General features: G+C 40.1%; 1 protein-coding gene across 1 annotated transcript; it reads left to right on the top strand.

Annotated features, from left to right (window-relative positions):
• Positions 1 to 830: 830 nt before the first annotated feature.
• LOC110586431 (olfactory receptor 149-like) lies at positions 831 to 23727 on the top strand. The gene is made up of 3 exons (XM_044919572.1): positions 831 to 1479; positions 5514 to 5520; positions 23451 to 23727. Exons 1-3 carry the CDS (start codon positions 831 to 833, stop codon positions 23725 to 23727), a joined length of 933 nt encoding a protein of 310 aa, XP_044775507.1.
• Positions 23728 to 25306: the final 1579 nt, after the last annotated feature.

Below are 25306 nucleotides of genomic sequence, written 5' to 3'. Positions count from 1 at the left end.
CAGTTCTTTGTAAGTAGGGGAACTGAAGCTCCATTGGCTGGGGCACTCTGTGCTCTGCTCAGAGACGGTAAAGGTGAGGTCTTGTTACAATACTTTGGACAAAGTGACTGTGTTCTGGGGTGGACTGTGTGAGTGTGTCCAGGCTACTGCTCGTGTCTCACTATTAGCCTCTGCCTCTCATCTGCTCTCTAAAGCAGGTCCACACACAGGGGCTTTTCTGGGAACTTGTGGGAACGTCTTTTTCCAGAAATAGACTTTTAAATTGAACAGGATTACAGAGTGACATAATATCTGATCATAGGCAAGGACCACAGACTTCTGAGAACCTTTTTTGATCAAGGAGAGGTGATCCAGAGCCCACAGAAATTTGCATGGTTTGGAGACACTATTCAGGTGTGACTAGAATTAGTAACAAGAAGCAGGTTGTCAGCAGCATTGCTCCCCCAGAATGTGTCTGTTTCTCTTTGCTGTCTTCAATTTTGCCCAGTTGTAGGGTGGTGTACGAGTGACTCATTTTGGCTTGGTCATTCTCTTTGATATGTTTTTCAGTGTTACTTGCCACCGTTTATGATTGGAATCCCCATGTTGAATGTGACTATGACCTGAAAGCTCCTATGTTGGGGTTGATTGTAAGGCATTTATTACTTGTGACAAGAGGTATTTATTATTACCTGGTGTTTTTTTATACATCTTGCCATTCATAAGAATGCTGGTATTGCTTGTTAAAAACAGAGCCAAAGCGCTCATCAGCAAAAAGCTTGGTAATTTGATGTTGGTGTTCGGACTTTGGTATCTTGGGTTCCTTCTTGAGGTCTGACTTTCCCACAGCTATGAGGAATCTCTCAGTAGTGACTGAATTTATCCTGCTGGGCATCCCACACACCGAGGATCTGGAGAGCATGCTCTTTGTCCTGTGTTTGGGCTTCTACATCTTCACTCTTATGGGGAACCTGCTCATCCCCCTGGCGATCGTCTCCTCCACTCGGCTCCACCCTCCCATGTATTTTTTCCTGTGCCAACTGTCAGTGTGTGACATATTTTTCCCTTCTGTGAGTTCCCCCAAGATGCTCTTCTACCTCTCAGGGAACAGCCGGATCATCTCCTACGCAGGCTGCGTGTCCCAGCTCTTCTTCTACCATTTCCTGGGCTGTACGGAGCGCTTCCCGTACACAGTGATGGCCTATGACCGCTTTGTCGCCATCTGTTACCCTCTGCGCTACACGGTGACCATGAGCCACAGAGTGTGTGCCATCCTGGCTGTGGGGACCTCCTTTTTTGGTTGCATTCAGGCCACCTTTCTAAGCACTCTCACCTTCCAGTTGCCCTACTATGGCCCCAACGAGGTAGACTATTTCTTCTGTGATATCCCGGTGATGCTGAAGCTGGCTTGTACTGATACCTCAGCCCTGGAGATGGTGGGGTTCATCAGTGTGGGCCTCATGCCCCTCAGTTTCTTCCTTCTCATCCTCACCTCCTACAGTTGCATTGTCTGCTCCATCCTGCAGATCCGCTCCGCAGAGGCCAGTGCCGTGCCTTCTCCACCTGAAGTGCCCACCTCACTGCCATCTTACTTTTCTACATGCCAGTGGTCCTCATCTACCTCAGGCCAACCCCAAGCCCCTGGCTGGATGCAACCGTCCAGATCCTGAATAACCTGGTCACCCCCATGCTGAACCCCTTGATCTACAGCCTCAGGAATAAGGAAGTAGAATCATCTCTGAGGAAGATGCTGCATCACTTGGGCTTCTGTCCTGAGCAGTTGTAGGTAGAGAACACTAGCTAAGGCCTCAACGGTACTTGGTAGCTTCTATAACAATTTTATGGGGTTCTCACAAATATTTTTGAGTCGGAAAGCACAGGTATTGTTATGAATATCTCCATTTTACAGTGCGGGGACTAAGATTCCAAGAGCTTAAAGTGACTTGTCAAGGGACACATGAGTGAATGGCAGAATGAAGACTCCAGGGTGGGTGTTCTGACTCTGGGACTTGTGCTCTCTTAAGGATCTCATGCTGCTGATGAAGGAAGGAGGGAGCTCTCCCCAGGAAGCAGAACAACCTGGACCTTCCGCTTCCCAGTATTTATGTCCTGCCTCCTCCTACATCCCCTCTTCCTCTTCTTTCCCCCTCACCCTTGCACTTCTTCCCGCAGTGATTGTCTCCTCAAATGCTTGCATCGGTGAAGCTCTACTTTTATTGGTCTAGGAGTTGTTGAAAGAAAATGGGAGGGGTGCATGCCTGAGGCTTCAAGTGACACCCTACAAAAACATAAAGAAGGTGTGCAAAGAGAAAGTCTTCTGGCTGGGGCTGAGGCGGGTCTCTGAGTGAAGCAGAGATACTGACTGGTGTACTGTTGGCTACAAACCCTATCTGCTGAGCTGAGACCTGGGAGCAGGCTCTGGCGGTGGAAGTGTGGTACACGGATGAGAATGTGGAAAGGACAGATGGGGGAATCCACAGAGGGTGGACTGTGCCGTGATTCCCTTTGGACTTGGCTTTGTATTGCTCACCACAACCAGGGGGCGATGCTGGGTCCACACTATCATAGTTTTGTGTCTTTGTTGTCTCTGTTTACTGAAGGAGTTGGAGTTTGGTCCCCATTCCTACATTTCTTCACTTATTGGCTGAAATATGCTAAGAATGAAAAAATGCACTGTTTCAATACAGTGAACTATTGTTTTTATGACTGAATGCAATGAGGCCAATATTCAACTTGGGGAATACAGTTGATATGAAGTTTCTTCTCACAGTGATGTAGAGAGAGAAGGCCACAGGGAGGATGGTAACGGAAGAGGAAGGGCAGAAGCAGAGAGACCAGCTCTCTTTTCCTGTCTGTACTTCTTACAATGAGGGAGCAGCCAAGGAACCTGCCAGACATGTCTAGCGCCTCTGGGTCTGAGCCTTCCGCCACTGGGTTGAGCCAACACCTGTTCCTGTGGCAGAGGCAAACTCTGGCCCACTCTCTTCTCTTAAGCTCCTAAAATCCCTCTCAGTGCTATTTCTCCCTTGCTTCTCAGTAAACAAGAGCCTAAAGGGGAAGGCAGAAATATGTCTGAAGTTATTTCAAATGTAGTGGATCCCAAACCCTTCTCAAGCCTCTCTGAGTCCATTTGAAGATCTTTTCCCTTTCCTCAGTTTCCTGGTTGTAGCTGCTCAGGTCATCAAAATAAAATAATTTGGTAGAGTAAAAGATGAGACCAATTCCCTTTTATTTTCACTCATTCAGATGTCATTTGAGGAATAACTCTGTGCTAGGGTTGGGGAATGCAGAGCTGAACAAGACATGATTCTATCTGAATGAAGTCAGAGTCTGCTGGAGAAAATAAACAGATTTACAACTAGTTAGAACATCCCATGATAAATACTGTGACCAAAGTATGAAATAAGGCAGAAAATGTGGAGTACATTTTTCTGGGACTGGGAAAGGACCTCCTCTGTTTGTTCCCCACCCCCCTAGATGAAGAATAATTTTACAAGAAGAAGCAGCACACTTCTCAGTTTTTTGTTTTGTGTGCATGTGCACGAGCATGTATGAGGGGTGGTGGTGGTGAGAGATCATTCCTTGGGTAGGTATCTCTTAATTATTTGCTATCTATGAGTTCTTGCAGGAAAAATAAAATTAATTTCACCTGTTTTTAGGGTTCTTTCTCCAGCTCAGCTCTTTGTTCCTAGATTGGAGGTGTCTTGCACAAAAGGACTCTATCTCTGTCTCCTGAAACAATTGACCTCTCTGTTGTCCCAGGGTTCTGAGAGATGCTGGCAGCTCTCATGTCTCCAGGCTGTGTCCAGTATCTTTCCACTTAAGCAGGAGCCTAGCCCAGGGTCTGGAGGCCCAGGTTGGGTCTGATGGTGGAATGAGACTTTTCTGTATTCTATAATTAAAGGGACAATGTAAGAAGAATTTGAGGAAAAAAATGTCAATTTGTGAAATCCCAAATCAGGTAGACCCCTTAGCAGAATATTTAATCCCCAGGGGCTGAGAAAAGACAGAGAATCAAGATTCAAGAGCAGGGAGGCCAAAGAAGAGCAAGAATTTTAAAGGAGAGTTTCAGAGAACATTTGGAGCAGAGAGGGTTACAGCAGCAATGTCTCCTAAGACACTGGATTCAAGCATGGTCTAGGAGTGGCATCCGAGACCTGACTCCAGGTGGATTCTAGATTCTTTTTTTTTTTTTTTAAGGATTTGAGAGAGAGAGAGTGAGAAAGAGACCATGAGCTGGGGGAGAGGCAGATGGAGAGGGAGAGGCAGATGGAGAGGGAGAGGCAGACCCCCCGCTGAGCAGGGAGCCTTACTCAGGGCTCAATCCAGCACCCTGGGATCATGACCTGAGCCGAAGGCAGATGCTTAACTGACTGAGCCACCCAGGCGCCCCAGATTCTAGATCCTTTAGAGGCATCCCTGTACATCTCAACCCTTTTTGCAACATATCATTGTAGTCTCCAATCACTGTTCCTTTTGGCTCCTCTCTAAATTTGTTATATAACCAATTGCCTGTTGTGCATTTCACCTATGTATTTTGTTTTACCTATAGATCCTGGAGAGAGAAACTATGATGTGGGCATCAAAAGTGGACACCTGTGACATAGACACTTGGCAGTGGTGCTGAGGTGATGGTTCTCACCTGGCATGCGGGAATTGTGAAGACAGGTGTTCAAAGGAGTGTTCACAGGAGTAGAGCCCCATTCTGTGTATTTCTTGCCCTCCTTGGGACCCTGCTGATTTGTTCTCAGATTGGTTGAAATGAATATATAGTCAAAGATTAATGCTTTCATCACTTGATTTGCAGTTTTTGGTGGGTCAAGAACACTGGCTTTACTTTTACAAAAATAATTATCCAAGCTAAGAGAATAGTATTATTTATGTTTTGCTAGTTCATTTGGGGTAAGGAGAACAATAGTGCCTGTGGTTATTGGAATGCTAAATTGGTGAGACATAACCTAGTGACAATATCAAATGACATCATCATCAATGACAACTTCAAAAAGACATCATCATCCTGTGGGACATATTTTTACAGTGTTTTTATTAAATAGTAAACCATTAGAAAATAATGTTTATTAAAAATATGTAAAGTATAAGGAACTCTGATATAATGAACACCTGGGTCCTACTACCTAGTTTAAGGAAGAGAGCAGTGTCAGTGCCTTGGATGTTCTCAGTAGACCCTAGCCCGATTCCATACTCTCACCCCCTCTAGAAGTCATCACTCTCCTGAATTTTGTGCTTATTATTCTCTTGTTTTTCTTTAAGTTTTACCTTATATGTTTGTGTCTCTCAATGCCATATTACAAGTTTTTGAACTTAATATTAATTTAATTCTATTGAAATTTGCTGTTTTCACTTAAATGTTATTCTTTTGACATTTACGTCTTTGCACATGTCTGACATTAATTCATTACTGCCAAAGTGCAAATTCCATTGTGTGACTCTATCAACGTTTATTTTCTGTTGTTGTTTTTATTTATAAATAAATGTGAATTTCCAGAATATAAGAATCCTTTTCTTTTAAACAGCCAAAATGTTTTGGTGGGTTTTTTCTACTTTTCAATATATATAAATATGACACAGGGATACCATCACCAGCCTCTCTTTAAGACTTCCTTCAATAGGGAAAAGAGAAAATGAAAATTTTATTTAGTTTGGATTTTCCCAAAAGCAGACTCTGAGACAAAGGCTTGAGAATAAACAATTTTTTTTGGAAGATTATTCCAGAAAACATGATAAAATAGAGGGAAAGTGACACAGGGAAAGAACAGTCAATTAAACAAGTGTCAATGAATGGGTTACCACTGTGAGGAACTGGGGCTCAATTGTGCCAGGAATTCTCTGAAAAACGGTATATAACAACCTCCAAGTTGTCCTACTGAGTTGCAAAAGAATCTGGGGGTATTATTATACCAATTCCTGCCCCACATTGGTTGGTGGATGTTCTTGGGAGCATTAATTATCACATGTGTCTGGCCTGCTCCATATATGTAGACTCAAAAAAATTCCTTGGCCAGAGACTACTCCCAGGCAGAAGACATGGGGAATCTGCAGGACCTAAGGACACTTTCTGAAGGTGACCTCCGGAGTGGGGTAAGGGGGTACAGACTGAGGTCCTAAGAAATGTTATGGTCATCATTCTTTCACTTCTAAACTAGTATCTTTCCAAAATGCAAACCACACAGTACTACTCTGCTTCTTTAGGATCTCCAACAATTGTTTTTTGCTTATAGGTTGAATTACAATAACTTAGTAACTTAGTAAAGGATCTGTAGAATTTACAATCAGATCCAACCTACCTCTTTAATCTCCTCAAAGCCATACATTCACCCAGCAACACATACATCTCTCTCACACACACTCTCCTTTCTAGCTAAACTGCCCTTGCTATTCCTTAAAGGTACCTCTTTACATTATTTGTTGTCTTGTTCTTTTAACAAACACATATGTATTGAGTAATTACTATGCTAAACACTGAAGTTACAAATATCTGTAAGTCATATTCTTAAGAAGCTTATAGATAAACATGAGAGGCAGATATATACATGATTAAAGTAAAATATAATAAAAAGAGAGAGGGAAACAAACATAAGAGACTCAATGATAAAAACAAACTGAGGGTTCTAGAGGGGAGGGGGTGGGGGGATAGGTTAACCTGGTGATGGGTATTAAGGAGGGCACGTTCTGCATGGAGCACTGGGTGTTATACGCAAATGATGAATCATGGAACACTACAACAAAAACTAATGATGTAATGTATGGTGATTAACATAACATAATAATAAAAAAATGTATTTGCCAGATCAATAGCTGCATGCCAAGTGCCAAAAGAGGGGCTAATCTGCACCAATAAAGGTAATTGTTCATTTAAAAAAAAAATTGAGGGTTGATGGGTATTAAGGAGTACACTTATTATGATGAGCACTGGGTATTGTATGTAAGTGATGAATCACTGAATTCTACTCCTGAAACCAATATTGCACTGTATGTAAACTAACTAGAATTTGTATAAAAATATGAAAAAATATAATAAATATTGGGGCGCCTGGGTGGCTCAGTCGGTTAAGGGCCTGCCTTCGGCTCAGGTCATGATCCTGGAGTCCCTGGATCGAGTTCCGCATCGGGCTCCCTGCTCGGCAGGGAGTCTGCTTCTCCCTCTGACCCTCCTCCCTCTCATGCTCTCTGTCTCTCATTCTCTCTCTCTCAAATAAATAAATAAAATCTTAAAAAATATATATATATAATAAATATTTAATGAAAAATATAAAATAGACTAGTAAAATGAAAACAGAAATGACTAATCCTGTAAAGATGTTGAAGAAGTTTCTAAAAAAATTTCAAGTATACTCATTCATAATTTTGTGCCTTTATAAATATATTCTCTTCTCTTGGGATGCCTTTCCCTGATTCCTCTGCTCAAAAAACTTCTACTCATCCTTCAAAACCCAAGCTGAACAGTAATTTTCTTTGTGAAATTTCTTTATCTCAGACACAAGTTCTTATTTTTCTGTGTTTCAGTTTTATATTATGACATAAAGTATTAATTCATCATGTGAGAAAAAGATTGACAAAGTGACCCTAAAGGGTAACAGCTAACTAGGTGCAGAGAGGTAAAGAAAGGGAGACAGATGGGTACTTAGAGTTCAAAACTATCCAACCCCTCATTTGTTGCACTAATAAATCAAAACGTGACTTCTAGATGACATTTTTAAAAAGATTTATTTATTTGGGGCACCTGGGTGGCTCAGTTGGTTAAGCATCTGCCTTAGGCTCAGGTCATGATCCCAGGATTCTGGGATCGAACCCCTGCATCAGGCTCCCCACTCAGCAGGGAGCCTGCTCTCCCACTCTTCCCCAATCATGCTCTCTCTTACTATCTCTGTCTCTGTCTCTCTCTCATAAATAAATACAATCTTTTAAAAAAATTATTTATTTTATTGGAGAGGGAGAGAGAGAGTGCCTGTGTGTGCAGTGAATAGGGGGGGAGGGGCAGAGGGAGAGGGAGAGAGAAAATCTCAAGCAGACTCCATGCTGAGTGTGGAGCCTGACTTGGGGCTCCATCTCACAACCCTGAGATCATGACCTGAGCTGAAATCTGGAGTTGGCCACTCAATGGACTGAGCCACCCAGGGGCCCTCTAGATTACATTTTATTATTGGCTCAGTCTATATACATTGTTAGATGTTATTAAGCATCTGCTAGGAACAGACTCATGCTCTACTTTGAGAAAAATAGTACTAGTTTATGCCAACAGAAGTAACAGAATCAGACAAATGTGGTTTAAATTTTACCTTAACATGTATGCACTTTATGTCTTTTAAAAAGTTACTTAACTAACTTGAATTGCTATATTTTAATTGGTAAATGGCAGTATTTAAGCTTACCTCATTGAATTGTAAACACTGACTTGGATGTTTCTTTAAATCGCCCTACAACTGTATCTTGAACATGATAAATATGTTACCTTTCCCTTTTTGTTTCTTAAAAGATGCATTTCTTTAAGTAAAAAATAGACAATAGAAAAGCAGTGTTCAGTTTACAAGATTTTTCTTTGGAAACAATTCTTCAAGTATATTAGTGGCAAGGAGCAGTATTTAAGAACAGTGTTTGAGAGTGTGCTAGGCTTTGTAGCCAGACAGATCAGAGTTTAAGTCCCCTGAAGGCCACTTGTCATTTGTGTGTGGTGTTAGGCAAGCTCTCTTCACATGTATTTTGAGGAGAATGTAAGTACCCAACTCAGGGTCACCGTGAAGGTAAAATGGTGTTATCCATGCAAAGGTCTTAGTGGAGGGCTTAGCATAGATTAAGTATATGGTAATAGCCAATACTGTGTATAATATGACATTTTAATTTAATACATTCATTTCATACATTATTTTTTAGTTATGTAATATTTTGGCTTGAGGCAAAATTCATGAGGCTCTGTTTCTTATTACGGTTCTCACAATTATTTTTTGTTCATTTGAAGTCACTGAAATGCTGAACCCTTGAATGTATGATCCCCAAAAGCTGTAGATAATGGAATTAATATCAGAATTACACAGTTTATCTCAACGTAACATCTCTTGGGGCTTTAGCTACAGCTAACAAATTGTAGGCAGATATAAACAATAGACTTATGAAGGAAACCAAACCAAAACAAAAGATCCTGTTCCCAGTTTGCCCCCAAAAGTAAACAAGATACAAAATTCTCAGGAAATACCAGAAATGCTGCTGCTTCTTCTAAATACTACCAGAAACTGAGAATCTGTCAAAGCAATTTAAAAGAAGCGAAAATACAAGAGTAAAGGTTCTATTAGATTGAATGGGACTTAGATGAAAGAAGCGAGCTGATGGATTTATTACATTGTAACTGTACGTGGGAAGGATAAACTGAAACTTCCATCAGGAAGTGTTTGTGATACCAAGAAAACATAAAAGTTTGTTGTGATTAGCTGAGATTTATAGAGCATTTATGATGTGCCAAACACCAGGCTGGGTCCTCTACATGCCCACCTCAGTCATCCTCATAGTAGCCTTATTATCCCTATTTCACAGTTCAGAAATATGAGATTGAGAGCTTGAGCAACCTGGTCAAAATCATACATGTAGTGTGTGCATGCTCCAGCTAGCGTTCAGCCCTAAATGTGTCTCCTCTCTGTCACGGGCTGCGTTGTCTTCTTCCCAAATTCATATACTGAAGCCCTAACTGCCAGTACCTCAGAATGTGACTGTGTTGGGAGGTAGGACCTTTACAGAGGTGATTCAATTTAATGAGGCTGTTTGAGTGGGCCCTAATCCAAGGTGACCAGTGTCCTTATGATATGAGAAAAGCTAGAGACACAGAGACACCAGGGATGCACATGCAGAGAATGACTACAGGAAGGGACAGCAGGAGGATGGCCATCTACAAGCCAAGGAGACAGGCTGAAGCAGATCCCTCTCTGCCCCCTCAGTGGAAACCAACCTTTCCAACACCTAGATCTTAGGTTTCTGGCCTCTGAAACTGTGAGAAAATAAATGTCTGTTGTTTAAGCCACCCAGTCTGTGGTATTTTGTGACCATACCCTGGCCAACTAATACACTTCCAAGCCTAACTCTGCTCTAATGCCCCTCCTCCACAGTGTATACTTGGTGTGACTGATCATAGCACGTGCTTTTTGTGTTCATGCCTATTAACATCATTGTTTGAAACTCAGAAAAATGGTCCTTGTTTCTCAAAGTAGGTAATGGAAAGTTCCCGAAAAGAAACACATTTACAAAACTTTTCTTACACTCAAGCTATAAGATTTCTCTCCGGAAGTCATTGAGAAGAGAACTTTTTCTTTCTTTCTTTCTTTTTTTTTTTATTATGTTATGTTAATCACCATACATTACATCATTAGTTTTTGATGTAGTGTTCAATGATTCATTGTTTGTGCATAACACCCAGTGCTCCATGCAGAATGTGCCCTCCTCAATACCCACCACCAGGCTAACCCATCCTCCCACCCCCCTCCCCTCTAGAACCCTGTTTGTTTTTCAGAGTCCATCGTCTCTCATGGTTCGTCTACCCCTCTGATTTCCCCCCCCTTCATTCTTCCCCTCCTGCTATCTTCTTTTTTTCTTTAATTTTTTTATTGTTATGTTAATCCCCATACATTACATCATTAGTTTTTGATGTAGTATTCATGATTCATTGTGTATAACACCCAGAGCTCCATGCAGAACGTGCCCTCTTTAATACCCACCACCAGGCTAACCCATCCCCCCACCCCCCTCCCCTCTAGAACCCTCAGTTTGTTTCTCAGAGTCCACAGTCTCTCATGGTTCATCTCCCCCTCCAATTCCCCCCCTTCATTTTTCCCTTCCTGCTATCTTCTTTTTTTTTTTGTTTTTTGAACATATAATGTATTACTTGTTTCAGAGGTACAGGGCTGTGATTCAACAGTCTTACACAATTCACAGCACTCACCATAGCACATACCCTCCCCAGTGTCTATCACCCCGCCACCCCATCCCTCCCACCCCCCACCACTCCAGCAACCCTCAGTTTGTTTCCTGAGATTAAGAATTCCTCACATCAGTGAGATCATATGATACATGTCTTTCTCTGATTGACTTATTTCGCTCAGCATAATACCCTCCAGTTGCAAATGGCAAGATTTCATTCCTTTTGATGGCTGCATAATATTCCATGTGTGTGTGTGTGTGTGTGTGTGTGTGTGTGTGTGTGTGTGTATACCACTTCTTCTTTATCTATTTATCTGTCGATGGACATCTTGGCTCTTTCCACAGTTTGGCTATTGTGGACATTGCTGCTATAAACATTGGGGTGCATGTACCCCTTCGGATCCCTACATTTGTATCTTTGGGGTAAATACCCAGTAGTGCAATTGCTGGATCATATGGTAGCTCTATTTTCAACTTTTTGAGGAACCTCCATACTGTTTTCCAGAGTGGCTGCACCAGCTTGCATTCCCACAGTGTAGGAGGGTTCCCCTTTCTCTGCATCCCCGCCAACATCTGTCATTTCCTGATGTGTTAATTGTAGCCATTCTGACTGGTGTGAGGTGGTATCTCATTGAGGTTTTGATTTGGATTTCCCTGATGCTAAGCGATGTTGAGCACTTTTTCATGTGTCTGTTGGCCATTTGGATGTCTTCTTTGGAAAAATGTCTGTTCATGTCTTCTGCCCATTTCTTGATTGGATTCTTTGTTCTTTGGGTGTTGACTTTGATAAGTTCTTTATAGCTTTTGGATACTAGCCCTTTATCTGATATGTCATTTGCAAATATCTTCTCCCGTTCTGTCGGTTGTCTTTTGGTTTTTTTGACTGTTTCCTTTGCTTTGCAAAAGCTTTTTATCTTGATGAAGTCCCAATAGTTCATTTTTACCCTTGCTTCCCTTGCCTTTGGCGATGTTTCTAGGCAGAAGTTGCTGCGGCTGAGGTCGAAGAGGTTGTTGCCTGTGTTCTTCTCTAGGATATTGATGGACTCCTGTCTCACATTTAGGTCTTCCAACCATTTGGAGTCTATTTTTGTGTGTGGTGTAAGGAAATGGTCCAGAAGAGAACTTTTTAGCTAATTAATCTCAAAGGGACTCATTCCGATGAGACGCTTCTCGTGCTCATTATGACTTTGGCTTTTTTTTTTCCCTCTAATTTTTGTTCCCCACTTATGAGCAGTGTAATAGGGCAAAGTGAATTAATGAGACTGGAAATTAATTGGCTTGGGAAGTACAAAAGCTTTGTTAAAGTGTTTACAGTCTTGGGTTCCTTCTGCAATTATTATTTCAAGGAAAAACCAAGGGTGAGAACCACACATGTAACACGCATGTAACACACACATAACTTACAGCCTCCTTTCTAAGCACACACTCATGCACAATTTCATTCACATCAGTTATTCTAGCATTTCCAACATGAGGCTGACTCCTCCTAAATCACTGCATTGAGAGAGAGAGGATGACATTGTTTTCCTTGTGAGCGTTAGTGATAAAAAAGCCACTTGCCAGTTTGGATGCAATTAGATAGTCTTCACCGAACAGTGCAAACATGGAGTTTTTAACATCAAGGTTATAAAAGGTTGCATATTCTAAGTGTGGAAACTTCTTTCTCAGAGAAGTATAACTGGAATCAGTCATTCACATTTCAGGGTTCAGAGCCGGCTTTGCCCAGCACATGGCGAAAAGCATGAATTAAAACAAGGCAGTTAGACTGAACAGCAGGGCTAAGAGTAAGTGATTTGAGACTCAGGGTGAATTTCAAGCGGGAATGCAGGAGGCTCAATTTAACAACCATGACAGTTCTCATGGCTTAAAAGAACTGAATACTTGATGATTGTTTCCATCAGGCATGCTGTGAAGGTTTTTCATAGCTCATGTCACCACCCTGCCAATTTTGAAATCCGTGATTTTGGGGTGCTTTACATTCTTAGTTATTTTTAGGGCACTAAGGAATGTTTTTTAAAGATTTTATTTATTTATTTATTTAAGAGAGAGAGAATGTGCGAGAGAATGCACAAGCAGGTGGAGGGACAGAGGGAGAAGGAGAAGCAGGCTCCCCGCTGAGCAGGGAGCCCGATGCGGGGCTCAATCCCAGGACCCTGGGATCATGACCTGAGCCAAAAGCAGACGCTTAACCGACTGAGCCACCCAAGCACCCCATGGGCACTAAGGAATATTTAATTACCTAAACACACACAAAGAAACACATACCCACACACACGTATAACATAATCAATGGGAATAATAATTTTGATAAAATACTGATTGAATAAAATCTGTTGTTTTTAACTAAATATCATCAAAATCTTTTTAGGGCCTCCAGTAAACAAACTATCACTATCAACACACACCTGCACTCATGTATAACATAATCAATGGAAATAATAATAGTTTTGATAAAATACTGACTGAATGAAAGATCAAATTCTTGAATGAATCATCAAAATTTTTTTAGGGCCTCCAGTAAACAAACTATCACTATCAAAATAAAGAGATGGATTCTTATGAGAGACTATGGACTCCCAGAAACAAACTGAGGGTTCTAGAGGGGAGGGGGTTGGGGGGATGGGTTAGCCCGGTGATGGGTATTAAGGAGGGTACATACTGCATGGAGCATTGGGTGTTATACAAAAACAATGAATCATGGAACACTACATCAAAAACTAATGATGTACTGTATGGTGACTAACATAACATAATAAAATTAAATTAGGGCGCCTGGGTGGCTCAGTCGTTAAGCGTCTGCCTTCGGCTCAGGTCATGGTCCCAGGGTCCTGGCATCAAGTCCCGCATCAGGCTCCCTGCTCAGCGGGAAGCCTGCTTCTCCCTCTCCCACTCCCCCTGCTTGTGTCCCCTCTCTCACTGTGTCTCTCTCTGTCAAATAAATAAATAAAATCTTTAAAAAAAAATAAAAATAAAAATTAAATTAAATTAAATAAAAAAAATAAAGAGATGGATTCTTATGTCCCTTTAAGAGGATAGAGATGGATGAGACCTTAAATATCACATAAAGTAATTATCTCATTTTATATATGATGAAACAACAGGACCCAGGGAGGCCAAACGACATACATAAAATAACACAGAACAAATGAGAACAAAATGAGATGCTCTGCTATTCAGAGTTACTTCACTTTATAAAGGAATGGAATATGATCCAGGATTTAAATCTTCTGTTAATCTTATCTGCCTTAGAATAAGTTTTTACAATGATCTTTCTATTTATCCCATCCACCTCATAGATTGCTGATTCCCTGAGAATAGGCCCTGTATGCCCCATATGTCTCATACCTCTGATTCCATCTTTTTTATCCCTGTAGTGGTTCAGCACGGGCCTGAGCACAGTTGAAAGACTTTCAGGATTTGTAATACTCAACTGGATATCCTCGTGTAAATGATATCCTGAGCCTCAGTCCTCTGACAATTTCATTATTTACAGACTTAAGTTTATCTACTTGGAACCTAATGGAAAGTAGGACTAAAAGGAAAAATTTAGACTGGACCTCACAAGAAAAGCTAGTCTAAATGCATCACAATAATGTTTTATTTTTTATGTCATGATTATTAAATAGAACCTTTGTGCTGGAAGGGACCTCAGAGATCCCTTATAGAAATACCTCTCCCCAAAGTGAGGAAAGAGGCCTATGTGGCTAAATGATGGAATGGAAATGAATGTACTAAATTGGGAGTTCTGTTCTCCATCCAGGGGTCTGAAGCCTAAATAGGTTTTCTCCTATTTTAATTAAATGAGGTATTAATTTAGCAAACATTCTTTGAGAATCTATTAAGTCACTTAGCTCAGTGCTATGGAGAATAAAAAAGTGAATGAGACAGAGGTCTTCATGTAATTAACTTATAAAACAAGTTATATATTACTTGTCAAGAAAAATATAGTTAAAATACTAAGTAGGTTCAAATGAGAGAGGTTAATTTGATCTGGGAATATCAGGGTAAGCCTAAAGGAAGAGACAACATATAAACTGAGTCTTATTGGCTGATAGGATTTAAAAATTTGGGCATGGGGTAACCATTGGAGGAAAATTTAGGAGAGGCTAAGGCATACAAATGTCAAGAAAATAAGAAAAATGCCACTTTTTTTTCTTTAGCTAAAAAAATGAGTATTATATAATATTTAACATTATATATTTATAATACAGTGTATTATTATTACAAAATAATGTGAATTATTATTACATATCAGATTTATGTAGATACAATATATGTATGCCTATATAATAGTGTTATACATTATTTTTATTTTATACTAAATATAGTTTTTTTTAGTATTTAAAATGTTTATGGCATAATGTTATATAATATCTGATATATTTATTTTCATTTGGAATAAGCCATGCTAAAAGCATTAGCTCTACTGTCAGAATCTAAGGAAAAAGAAACTCAGGCTTAAAACTAATTAGACTGGGGCGCCTGGGTGGCTCAGTCGTTAAGCGTCTGCCTTCAGCTCAGGTCGTGATCCCAGGGTCCTCGGATCGAGCCCCGCATGGGGCTCCCTGCTCCGCGGGGAGCCTGCTTCTCTCTCTCCCACTCCCCCTGTTTGTGTTCCTGCTCTCACTGTGTCTCTCTCTGTCAAGTAAATAAATAAATAAAATCTTAAAAAAAAACCTAATTAGACTATCTCTCTGTGTGCTCCTTTCTGCCATTGGTTTCCATGGAGACCTTATAGAGAGGACCCTGTGAGTCAGCAACAGACCAAAGCCAGTTTGCTAAACCCTGTGAAATGAGGTGTAAGCTTTAAGGTCAGGGAAAATGTCGCAAGTAAAATAACAGGCCGGTCAGACAATTTCCAAAGTCCATTAAACGTAATTAGGCCTATTATCTTCCTTGTAATTCTCCTCTTAGCCATCGTACTCTTAGGCCTTTGATTGACTCGAGATACATATATATATATATATATATATATATATATATATATATGTATATAGCTGATGTCACTGTGTGTCCCTTGGGGAGCCACAATTTCAAACATACTGGTTCCAAACATACTGAGGGGATATATGGAGGGTAAACCGTAGTTCATATGCTACAAACTTCCTTTGTGCGTATGAATGTGCAAAATGTCACCTCCTTTATTTTTCCATAACTAAGTTTATTTTTATCTTGAACCTCCATTTCTACTAAATGCTGGGGAAAAAATATTCTAGTTACATTCAAGTCAGTGACATTCAAGTTACATTTGTCATATTTGAATTACAAAGTTATTACATTCAAGTTACAAACTCAGTCTTTATTTATTTACTTAAATTTTTATTTAAATTCAGCTTAGTTAACATATAGTGTATTATTAGTTTCAGGGTAGAGTTTAGTGATTCATCAGTTGCAGGTAACACCCAGTGCCCATTCCATCAGGTGCCCTCCTTAATGCCCATCCCCAGTTACCCCATCCTCCGGCCGACCTCCCCTCCAGCAATGCTCAGTTTGTTCCCTGTAGTTAAGATTCTCTTATAGTTTGCCTCCCTCTCTATTTTCATCTTATTTTATTTTTCTTTCCCTTCCCATATGTTCATCTGCTTTGTTTCTTAAATTCCCATTTGCAATGACGTGGATGGAACTAGAGGGTATTAGGCTAAGCGAAATACGTCAGTCAGAGAAAGACAAATATGATATGATTTCACTCATATGTGGAATTTAAGAAACCCAGTCTATTTAAAACTTTCTGCCCTCATCCTTCATTTCCCCAGAACAGATTCTAAACTCTGGGACTTACTTAACACTATAGCATTGGTGGGGAGGAAGGTCCACTCCTCCACTTCGATACACCTTCTCTTGGTCTCCTCTGATATGCACAATGCCTTGTGGTGGCGTTTGTCATCTATATCTGTCTCCACATCTGCTGGGATTGACCCATTCCGTTATGGATTTTTTTTTTTTTAAACAGGCTTTAATCCACTTTATTTATTTAATTTATGTATGTATGTATGTATGTATGTATAAAGCCCTGGGTTGGCCATAGCTGGAGTCTGGGTCCTCTGCATGGAGACTCTGGTGTGAGTCTTTACAAGATGGTCAGTGAATCCCTGATAGGGAGACTTGGTGGACACAGTCTTTTTCCAGAGCTCAGGGGTGAGAGAGCTGTAGGTCTGGAAAATGATGTCAGAAATGGTCTTGGCAAAGCTACCCAGCTTGGCAGTGCAGCCCCTGGCCAAGGTATAGCAGTCATCAATACAGGCCATCATCAGTAGCTTCTTGGGCACAGGGGCTGAGACAATGCCAGTGCCTCTGGGAGCAGGGGTGAGGCGTCCCGGCGCAGAGCCACAGTGGCCCATCACCTTGCGTGGGACAGTGTGGGGCTTGCTGATCTTGTTCCCCAGCAGCCTCCACACTGACATCCAGTACAAAGACTGCTTTGGATTGATGACTTTCCTTCGAAATTTAATTGTCATAGTTACTTTAAAATTTAGTTAACCAGTAAACATAATATACTGATAATTGTAAAAGATCATTTTAAAAAGAAGTAAGATTACAACAAAGCGTAAGAAGGATAATTCAAATGATGTTTGAATATACCTTGAGTTATAGAATCAAGCTGACAAAACATTTAAGATTCACAAATCTAATGTTTTTCTTTAATTCAATTTGATATCAATTATCAAGTTTCAGGAAAAAAACCCCTATAATCCATTAGAACAAATGAGTGCTATTAGAATTGTATTGGTTCTATGGGCTTTTTTTTTTTTACATTTAGTTCACATTTGTTTTATTACTGCAGAAATGTTGTAAGCAAGAGTTCGTATCTAGTTTTATAGTTGAGATCATATAACACATAAGAAATGTATAAGTCAACATGAATATTTTTTCCCTTTTGTATGTAAGTCAAGTTGAAAACCAGTCATCTAGATCCTGCACTGGGTATATCCTCAAGAGATCTGAAAATATACGTTCACCCAGAAACTTGTTCATAAATTTTCGTAGCAGCATTACTAATAATAATTGAAAGTGGAAACAACCCACGTACCCATGACTGGATCAACAAAATGTGGTATATCCATACAGTGGACTATTACTTGGTCATTAAAAGGAACAAAGTACAGATAGGTGGATGAACCTTGAAAACATTACAGTAGATGAAAGAAGCCAGATACAAAAGATGACATAATATATGTTTTTGTTTACATTAACTGTCCAGAAAAGACAAGTCCATAAAGATTAAAAAAGTACATTAGTAGATTCATGGAGTTAGGGATGAGAACATGAGCATTGGCTACAAATGGACATGAGGGAGCTTTCTGAAGTGCTGGAATTGTTCTAATATTGGATTGCAGTATTTGTTGCAAAATTCTCTAAATTTACTAAAAATCATTGTATTGTATACTTCAAAAGGATGAATTTTATGGTATGTGAATTATATCTCAGTAAACCTGTTATTAAAAATGCCAATAATCTAGATCTCTTCAAGACATTAGACCAACCATTTCTAATCGTACTTATTAAATGAAAAATAGTCAAAGTAGTGTTAGTTCCTCATATTTACAGAGAGATTACATTTCAAAAACTGCTTTGCACACACAGTATCTCATTTGAAATTCATAAAAATATAATGTGAGGGCAGGGTGCCTAGGTAGCTCAGTCAGTTGAGCATCTGACTCTTGGTTTTGGCTCAGGTCATGATCTTTTGGGTCATGAGGTCAAGCTCCCCATTGACTCTGTGCTCAGCAGGGAGTCTGCTTGAAGATTCTCTCCCTCTGCCTCTCCCACCCAACCCCCGTGCTCTCTCTCTTTCTACAATAAAGAAATAAATCTTTTAAAAAATTCTAAATATATATATATATAATGCAAGAGATATTATCATCTCAATTTTACAGATAAAGAAATTTGGTGATCATCAGATAGTTTAAGTAACTTGTTCATTCTCATATTTCAGTCATTGCATGGCTGGGACTTGAACTCAGACCTTATAATTCAAAATATTGTGGTCTGGCTTTCATAGAGCAATCATGAACCCTGCAGTAGGTTTGGGGAAGAAACAATCATTGAGACTATTAAAGTGTCAGGAATAAACACTTTTTAAGTAGCACTATCTCTTTGCTTTTCAGAGATAATAAGTGGAATTTTCTTCAAGGTATCTGATAGCTTTTTCAGAATAGTCTTGGGAAGAAGTTTCGTCATCTGTGTACAAGGATTAATTGGTTATGTTCCATTCTAAAATAATAATAATTTAAAAAATAATAAATAATTACTAGTTTCTCCAAACCTAATTAGTGAGACAATGATGTTACCTCTAAAACTTAGGGACTCAACATAGACTCCAGGGAACCTTAAGCCTTTGATTGGGAGTTTATTTTCACAGACACTGACTAGCTCAAGAGTAGAAACATAGAAACATAAAATAAGTCTAAAGACCTCAGGACCAAGCCAGTCTCTAGGATCCTTTCTTAATAAGGTGACCCAGAAAAGCATCTATAAGTGGTTCCAGAAAAACAGAAGAGAATAAGCCTGCATTTAACTTGGACCGGAACACTGCTTACATGCGGGGTGTAAGCCTATATGTCTTTCTTTTCTTAATTTTTATTTTAGAGAAAAAGAGAGAGAGAGAGCACATGAGCAGGGGGAGGAACAGAGTGGGAGGGAGAGGAAAGGGGAAAGAACCCCAAGCAGATTCCTTGCTGAGCATGGAGCCCTACGCATGCTCAGTCTCATGACCCTGAGATCACGACCTGAGCTGAAACCAAGAGTCAGACGCTTAACCGACTGAGCCACCCAGGTTCCCCAAGCCTATATTTCTATTACATATTTTGCTCTCTCTTTCTCATTTTATCTTTCCCCATTGCTCTCTCTCCTCTCTGCCCTTTCTGTTACATCTCTTCTTTACTCTGTTTTGTTCACCATTTGCTCTTAGTGAACTAGGTACAATGTTTTCACTATTTCTTTATGGAAAATAAGTGAACAAAAAATGTATTCATTTCACCTTCCCATTAACCTTCTCAATCGCAGATGTCATGTTATCATCTTTCTAGGTTGAATAGTGATTCCTTACCATTTTGATGGTTGTGAACTCTTTTAAGAACACAAGAATACTATTGGACATTTCCCCAGAAAAGTGTGTGTGTGTGTGTGTCCCTCTTCATAATAATGCTGGTAATGATGTCAAGGGATTAGGTATAACTGATTGAGAATCACACCTACCTTGTCTACGACATTGGGCAAATTTCTTTTTTCCTGATATTCACCTCTTCATGTAATATTCGAGGCACAAACTGAGATCATCTTTTTGCTTCCTTTCAGAGTGAATCATCTAAGATTTATTCCGCATGAGTTCCAATATATAAGCCTGTGCTATGGCCCTCCTTTGTCTCATGATGATAAAGACATGTCTACAGTTAAAGAACTGTACTATGGGATTAACCACTGGAACCTTAAAATTTGGGCTCCTGGATTGTTAAATATCCCTTAGGATAATTGTTCTCATGGATTTGGTACTTGCTGAAGAGAAGAAATTTGAAGTCACTATCTTAACATACTTACAGTGTACTTGTTTCTGGAGAGTCATTCACAGGACTAGCATTGCTTAATGTGTCATTTTGTGGAATTCACTTCAATACTGTCGTACATGAAGTTAGCACTCATCCTATAGTCTTTTCTGTGTCCAGTGAAGTGTTTGACTCACCCTGTGAAGCTTAAGCCACACAACTGTATAAGGCTTTTTTTTTCCCCCCTCTCCAACATAGAACCTGGACTGAGCTCTAAGAAACTTAGAAATAATCATCTCCTAAAATAGACCGACCAGAATCACATGATTCAGCTTAGACCAAGACCTCATAAGATCTCTATTTAGCTGGTAATGTTAAAGTAATTTGGCAAATTACTTAGCCTTCTATGACTCAGTTTACTCTTCTTTTTTTTTTTTTTTTAAAGATTTTATTTATTTATTTGACAGAGAGAGACACAGCGAGAGAGGGAACACAAGCAGGGGGAGTGGGAGAGGGAGAAGCAGGCTTCCCGCTGAGCAGGGAGCCCGATGCAGGGCTCGATCCCAGGATCCTGGGATCATGACCTGAGCCGAAGGGAGACGCTTAACGACTGAGCCACCCAGGCGCCCCTCAGTTTACTCTTCTATAAGTCAGGAATAATAATAGTATCCACTACAGGTGGTTATTAAGAGGATTAAGTATATTAATGTATATAAAAGGCTTAGAGTAATGCCTTTCTAGCTGAGGGTGAGTGCTAAATGAGTGTTATTTTCATTTGTTTATTTAAATACACTGATTTTTTTTATTCTTATGTTAATCCCCATACATTACATCATTAGTTTTAGATGTAGTGTTCCATGATTCATTGTGCATAACACCCAGTGCTCCATGCAGAACGTGCCCTCCTCAATACCCACCACCAGGCTAACCCATCCTCCCACCCCCCTCCCCTCTAGAACCCTCAGTTTGTTTTTCAGAGTCCATCATCTCTCATGGTTCATCTACCCCTCTGATTTCCCCCCCTTCATTCTTCCCCTCCTGCTACCTTCTTCTTCTTCTTCTTTTTTTTTCTTAACATATATTGCATTATTTGTTTCAGAGGTACAGATCTGAGATTCAACAGTCTTGCACAATTCACAGCGCTTACCAGAGCACGTACCCTCCCCAGTGTCTATCACCCAGCCACCCCATCCGTCCCACCCCACCACCCGCTCCAGCAACCCTCAGTTTGTTTCCTGCAATTGAGAATTCCTCATATCAGTGAGATCATGTGATACATGTCTTTCTCTGTTTGACTTATTTCACTCAACATAATACCCTCCAGTTCCTCTATGTCGTTGCAAATGGCAAGATCTCATTCCTTTTGATGGCTGCATAATATTCCATTGTATATATATACCACCTCTTCTTTATCCATTCATCTGTCGATGGACATCTTGGCTCTTTCCACAGTTTGGCTATTGTGGACATTGCTGCTATAAACATTGGGGTGCACGTACCCTTTCGGATCCCTACTTTTGTATCTTTGGGGTAAATACCCAGTAGTGCAATTGCTGGATCATATGGTAGCTCTATTTTCAACTTTTTGAGGAACCTCCATACTGTTTTCCAGAGTGGCTGCACCAGCTTGCATTCCCACCAACAGTGTAGGAGGGTTCCCCTTTCTTCACATCCCTGCCAACATCTGTCATTTCCTGACTGGTTAATTTTAGCCATTCTGACTGGTGTGAGGTGGTATCTCATTGAGGTTTTGATTTGGATTTCCCTGATGCCGAGCGATATTGAGCACTTTTTCATGTGTCTGTTGGCCATTTGGATGTCTTCTTTGGAAAAATGTCTGTTCATGTCTTCTGCGCGTTTCTTGATTGGATTCTTTGTTCTTTGGGTGTTGAGTTTGATGAGTTCTTTATAGATTTTGGATACTAGCCCTTTATCTGATATGTCATTTGCAAATATCTTCTCCCATTCTGTCGGTTGTCTTTTGGTTTTGCTGACTGTTTCCTTTGCTTTGCAAAAGCTTTTTATCTTGATAAAGTCCCAATAGTTCATTTTTGCCCTTGCTTCCCTTGCCTTTGGCGATGTTTCTAGGAAGAAGTTGCTGCGGCTGAGGTCAAAGAGGTTGCTGCCCGTGTTCTCCTTTAGGATTTTGATGGACTCCTGTCTCACATTGAGGTCTTTCAACCATTTGGAGTCTATTTTTGTGTGTGGTGTAAGGAAATGGTCCAGTTTCATTCTTCTGCATGTGGCTATCCGATTTTTCCAACACCATTTGTTGAAGAGACTGTCTTTGTTCCATTGGACATTCTTTCCTGCTTTGTCAAAGATGAGTTGACCATAGAGTTGAGGGTCCATTTCTGGGCTCTCTATTCTGTTCCATTGATCGATGTGTCTGTTTTTGTACCAGTACCATACTGTCTTGATGATGACAGCTTTGTAATAGAGCTGGAAGTCCGGAATTGTGATGGCGCCAGCTTTGCTTTTCTTTTTCAACATTCCTCTGGCTATGCGGGGTCTTTTCTGGTTCCATACAAATTTTAGGATGATTTGTTCCATTTCTTTGAAAAAAGTGGATGGTATTTTGAGGGGGATTGCATTGAATGTGTAGATTGCTCTAGGTAGCATTGACATCTTCACAATATTTGTTCTTCCAATCCATGAGCATGGAACATTTTTCCATTTCTTTGTGTCTTCCTCAATTTCTTTCATCAGTATTTTATAGTTTTCTGAGTACAGATCCTTTGTCTCTTTGGTTAGATTTATTCCTAGGTATCTTATGGTTTTGGGTGCAATTGTAAATGGGATCGACTCCTTAATTTCTCTTTCTTCTGTCTTGTTGTTGGTGTATAGGAATGCCACTGATTTCTGTGCACTGATTTTATATCCTGCCACTTTACTGAATTCCTGTATGAGTTCTAGCAGTTTTTGGGTGGAGTCTTTGGGGTTTTCCACATAAAGTATCATATCATCTGCAAAGAGTGAGAGTTTGACTTCTTCTTTGCCGATTTGGATGCCTTTGATTTCTTTTTGTTGTCTGATTGCTGTGGCTAGGACTTCCAATACTATGTTGAATAGCAGTACCATCTCCATCTTGCGTATTCGTTCAGCTGAGGGCCGATGCCGGGCCTTCTCCACTTGCAGTGCCCACCTCATTGCCATCCTTTGTGCCTATGGGCCCATCATCACTGTCTACCTGCAGCCCACGCCTAAGCCCATGCTGGGAACTGTGGTTCAAATTCTGATGAACCTGGTAGGACCAGTGCTGAACCCTTTAATCTATACTTTGAGGCATAAGGAAGTTAAAACAGCCCTGAAAATAATTTTGCACAGGACAAACCACGTTCCTGAGAGTTAGTAAGAGTGGATGGATGGGTTGATGGCATGGGATTCTTCTGATCCCACATGCGAAATATCCTTCTGAAATCCTCACATGTGACTTTTCAGCACACACTGGAGGGCATGGCTCACTCTTTCACAATACTTCATTATTTTGTCCATTTTGTTTTCTTGTTTTACCTAAGTCAGCTCCCCCAGCTTCGAAATAACAGTCTGGGTTACTGTTGTTTTGCCTTTCTTCTGTGGAGAACCTCCTACCACTACAAGAAAGAAACACTGTCTTTGCCCCCTGAAGCATTTTGTCTACCTTTCCCAGCTTATGTCCCTCTAAACTATATATGAGACCAAGTTTATGAGGAAAGGCATTAAGCAGAAGAAAGGGATTTTAAATAACTAATTGAGAGCATGATAGGATCTTCTCTCTTTCAATGTGAACGGACTAAATGTCAGAGGAAAAATAAAATGTTTTCTCTGTCTCCTCAACTGTATAAAAGGGGAATAACTTAGCACCTCTCAGCCAAGATGTTTTCCTCTCCATCCCATGGTTGTCCTCATGCCTGTTTTCTCTGCTCGTAGGTCCTTAGGCAAATACGATTAGCTCCCAACTATGTAAAGAAAGTGAAAGCTTTGTGACTGGTGCCCTAGACTAGATGTTTCCATTTCACTACCAGCTCATAGTGTGATTATGAGTGTGATAAAACAGTGGTTTTATCAGTTCAGGTTTTTAGACTGAACCAGTGGTTTTCCAAGGAAGACTCAAAGAGCCCCAGGGCTCCCATGAATTTATTCTAAGGCTTCCAAGTTAAGCTCCTTTGTGTTCCTTGTTTCAGTCTGTTGGAGAGACTGTGGAGTGAGTGGTGCTCTATGCTTTAACCCTCCTCCCTCTTTATTTCTTAATTAGAAACAGAGTTTTCTGAGGCAACCACTTTGGCTCTCCTTTCAGCTGAGCTGTTCACTTTATTCAATAATTAGTTTCATAAAGAAGAATAAGACCTAGCAATGCCCGGAGATTTTTTCCATTCCCTCCCACAATACACTCAAGCAATCCAAAAATTTTTAAAGTAAAAACAAGTTTTGCTTCAGAAATATTGAAATTCATGTTAACAAAACATTTACAAGATACATTTATTTAGCTTATTCAATGATTTCTTTTCTGAACTCCCAATTAGGAGATGGTGGGAGGCCTGAGGCCTGACAGTCTATGCTGGAACAATAAAATATAGCCTAATGTTTTTCCTCAAAGAGGATTCAGATCCTGTGAATCCATTAAAATTCTTATTACTATATTCTTACTACTATAATAAAACAAGGAAGGGGGACACAAATTGTGTACATTGAGCCAATTTTAAAGTCTCCATAAAGGTGTACTTTAAATCATGTTGGTCAGAGCATCTGTTCCCAAGTGTTTTGCGTTTTTCATGCCTGGAATTCTGTCATTAAAAAATGAATTGGGTGATGGGCATTAAGGAGGGCATTTGATGTAAGGAGCACTGGGTGGTATATGCAACTGATGAACCACTAAATTCTACCTCTGAAACTAATCACGAAATAAATTAAAAAATGAAGTTCCTCCCAAATTCTATATTCTCTTTTCAAAA

This window comes from Neomonachus schauinslandi, chromosome 11 (assembly GCF_002201575.2).
Source record: "Neomonachus schauinslandi chromosome 11, ASM220157v2, whole genome shotgun sequence".
In the NCBI taxonomy this organism is placed as follows: domain Eukaryota; kingdom Metazoa; phylum Chordata; class Mammalia; order Carnivora; family Phocidae; genus Neomonachus; species Neomonachus schauinslandi.
The sequence above is the reverse complement of the archived record's forward strand: the minus strand, read 5'-3'. Positions and strand labels throughout refer to the sequence as shown.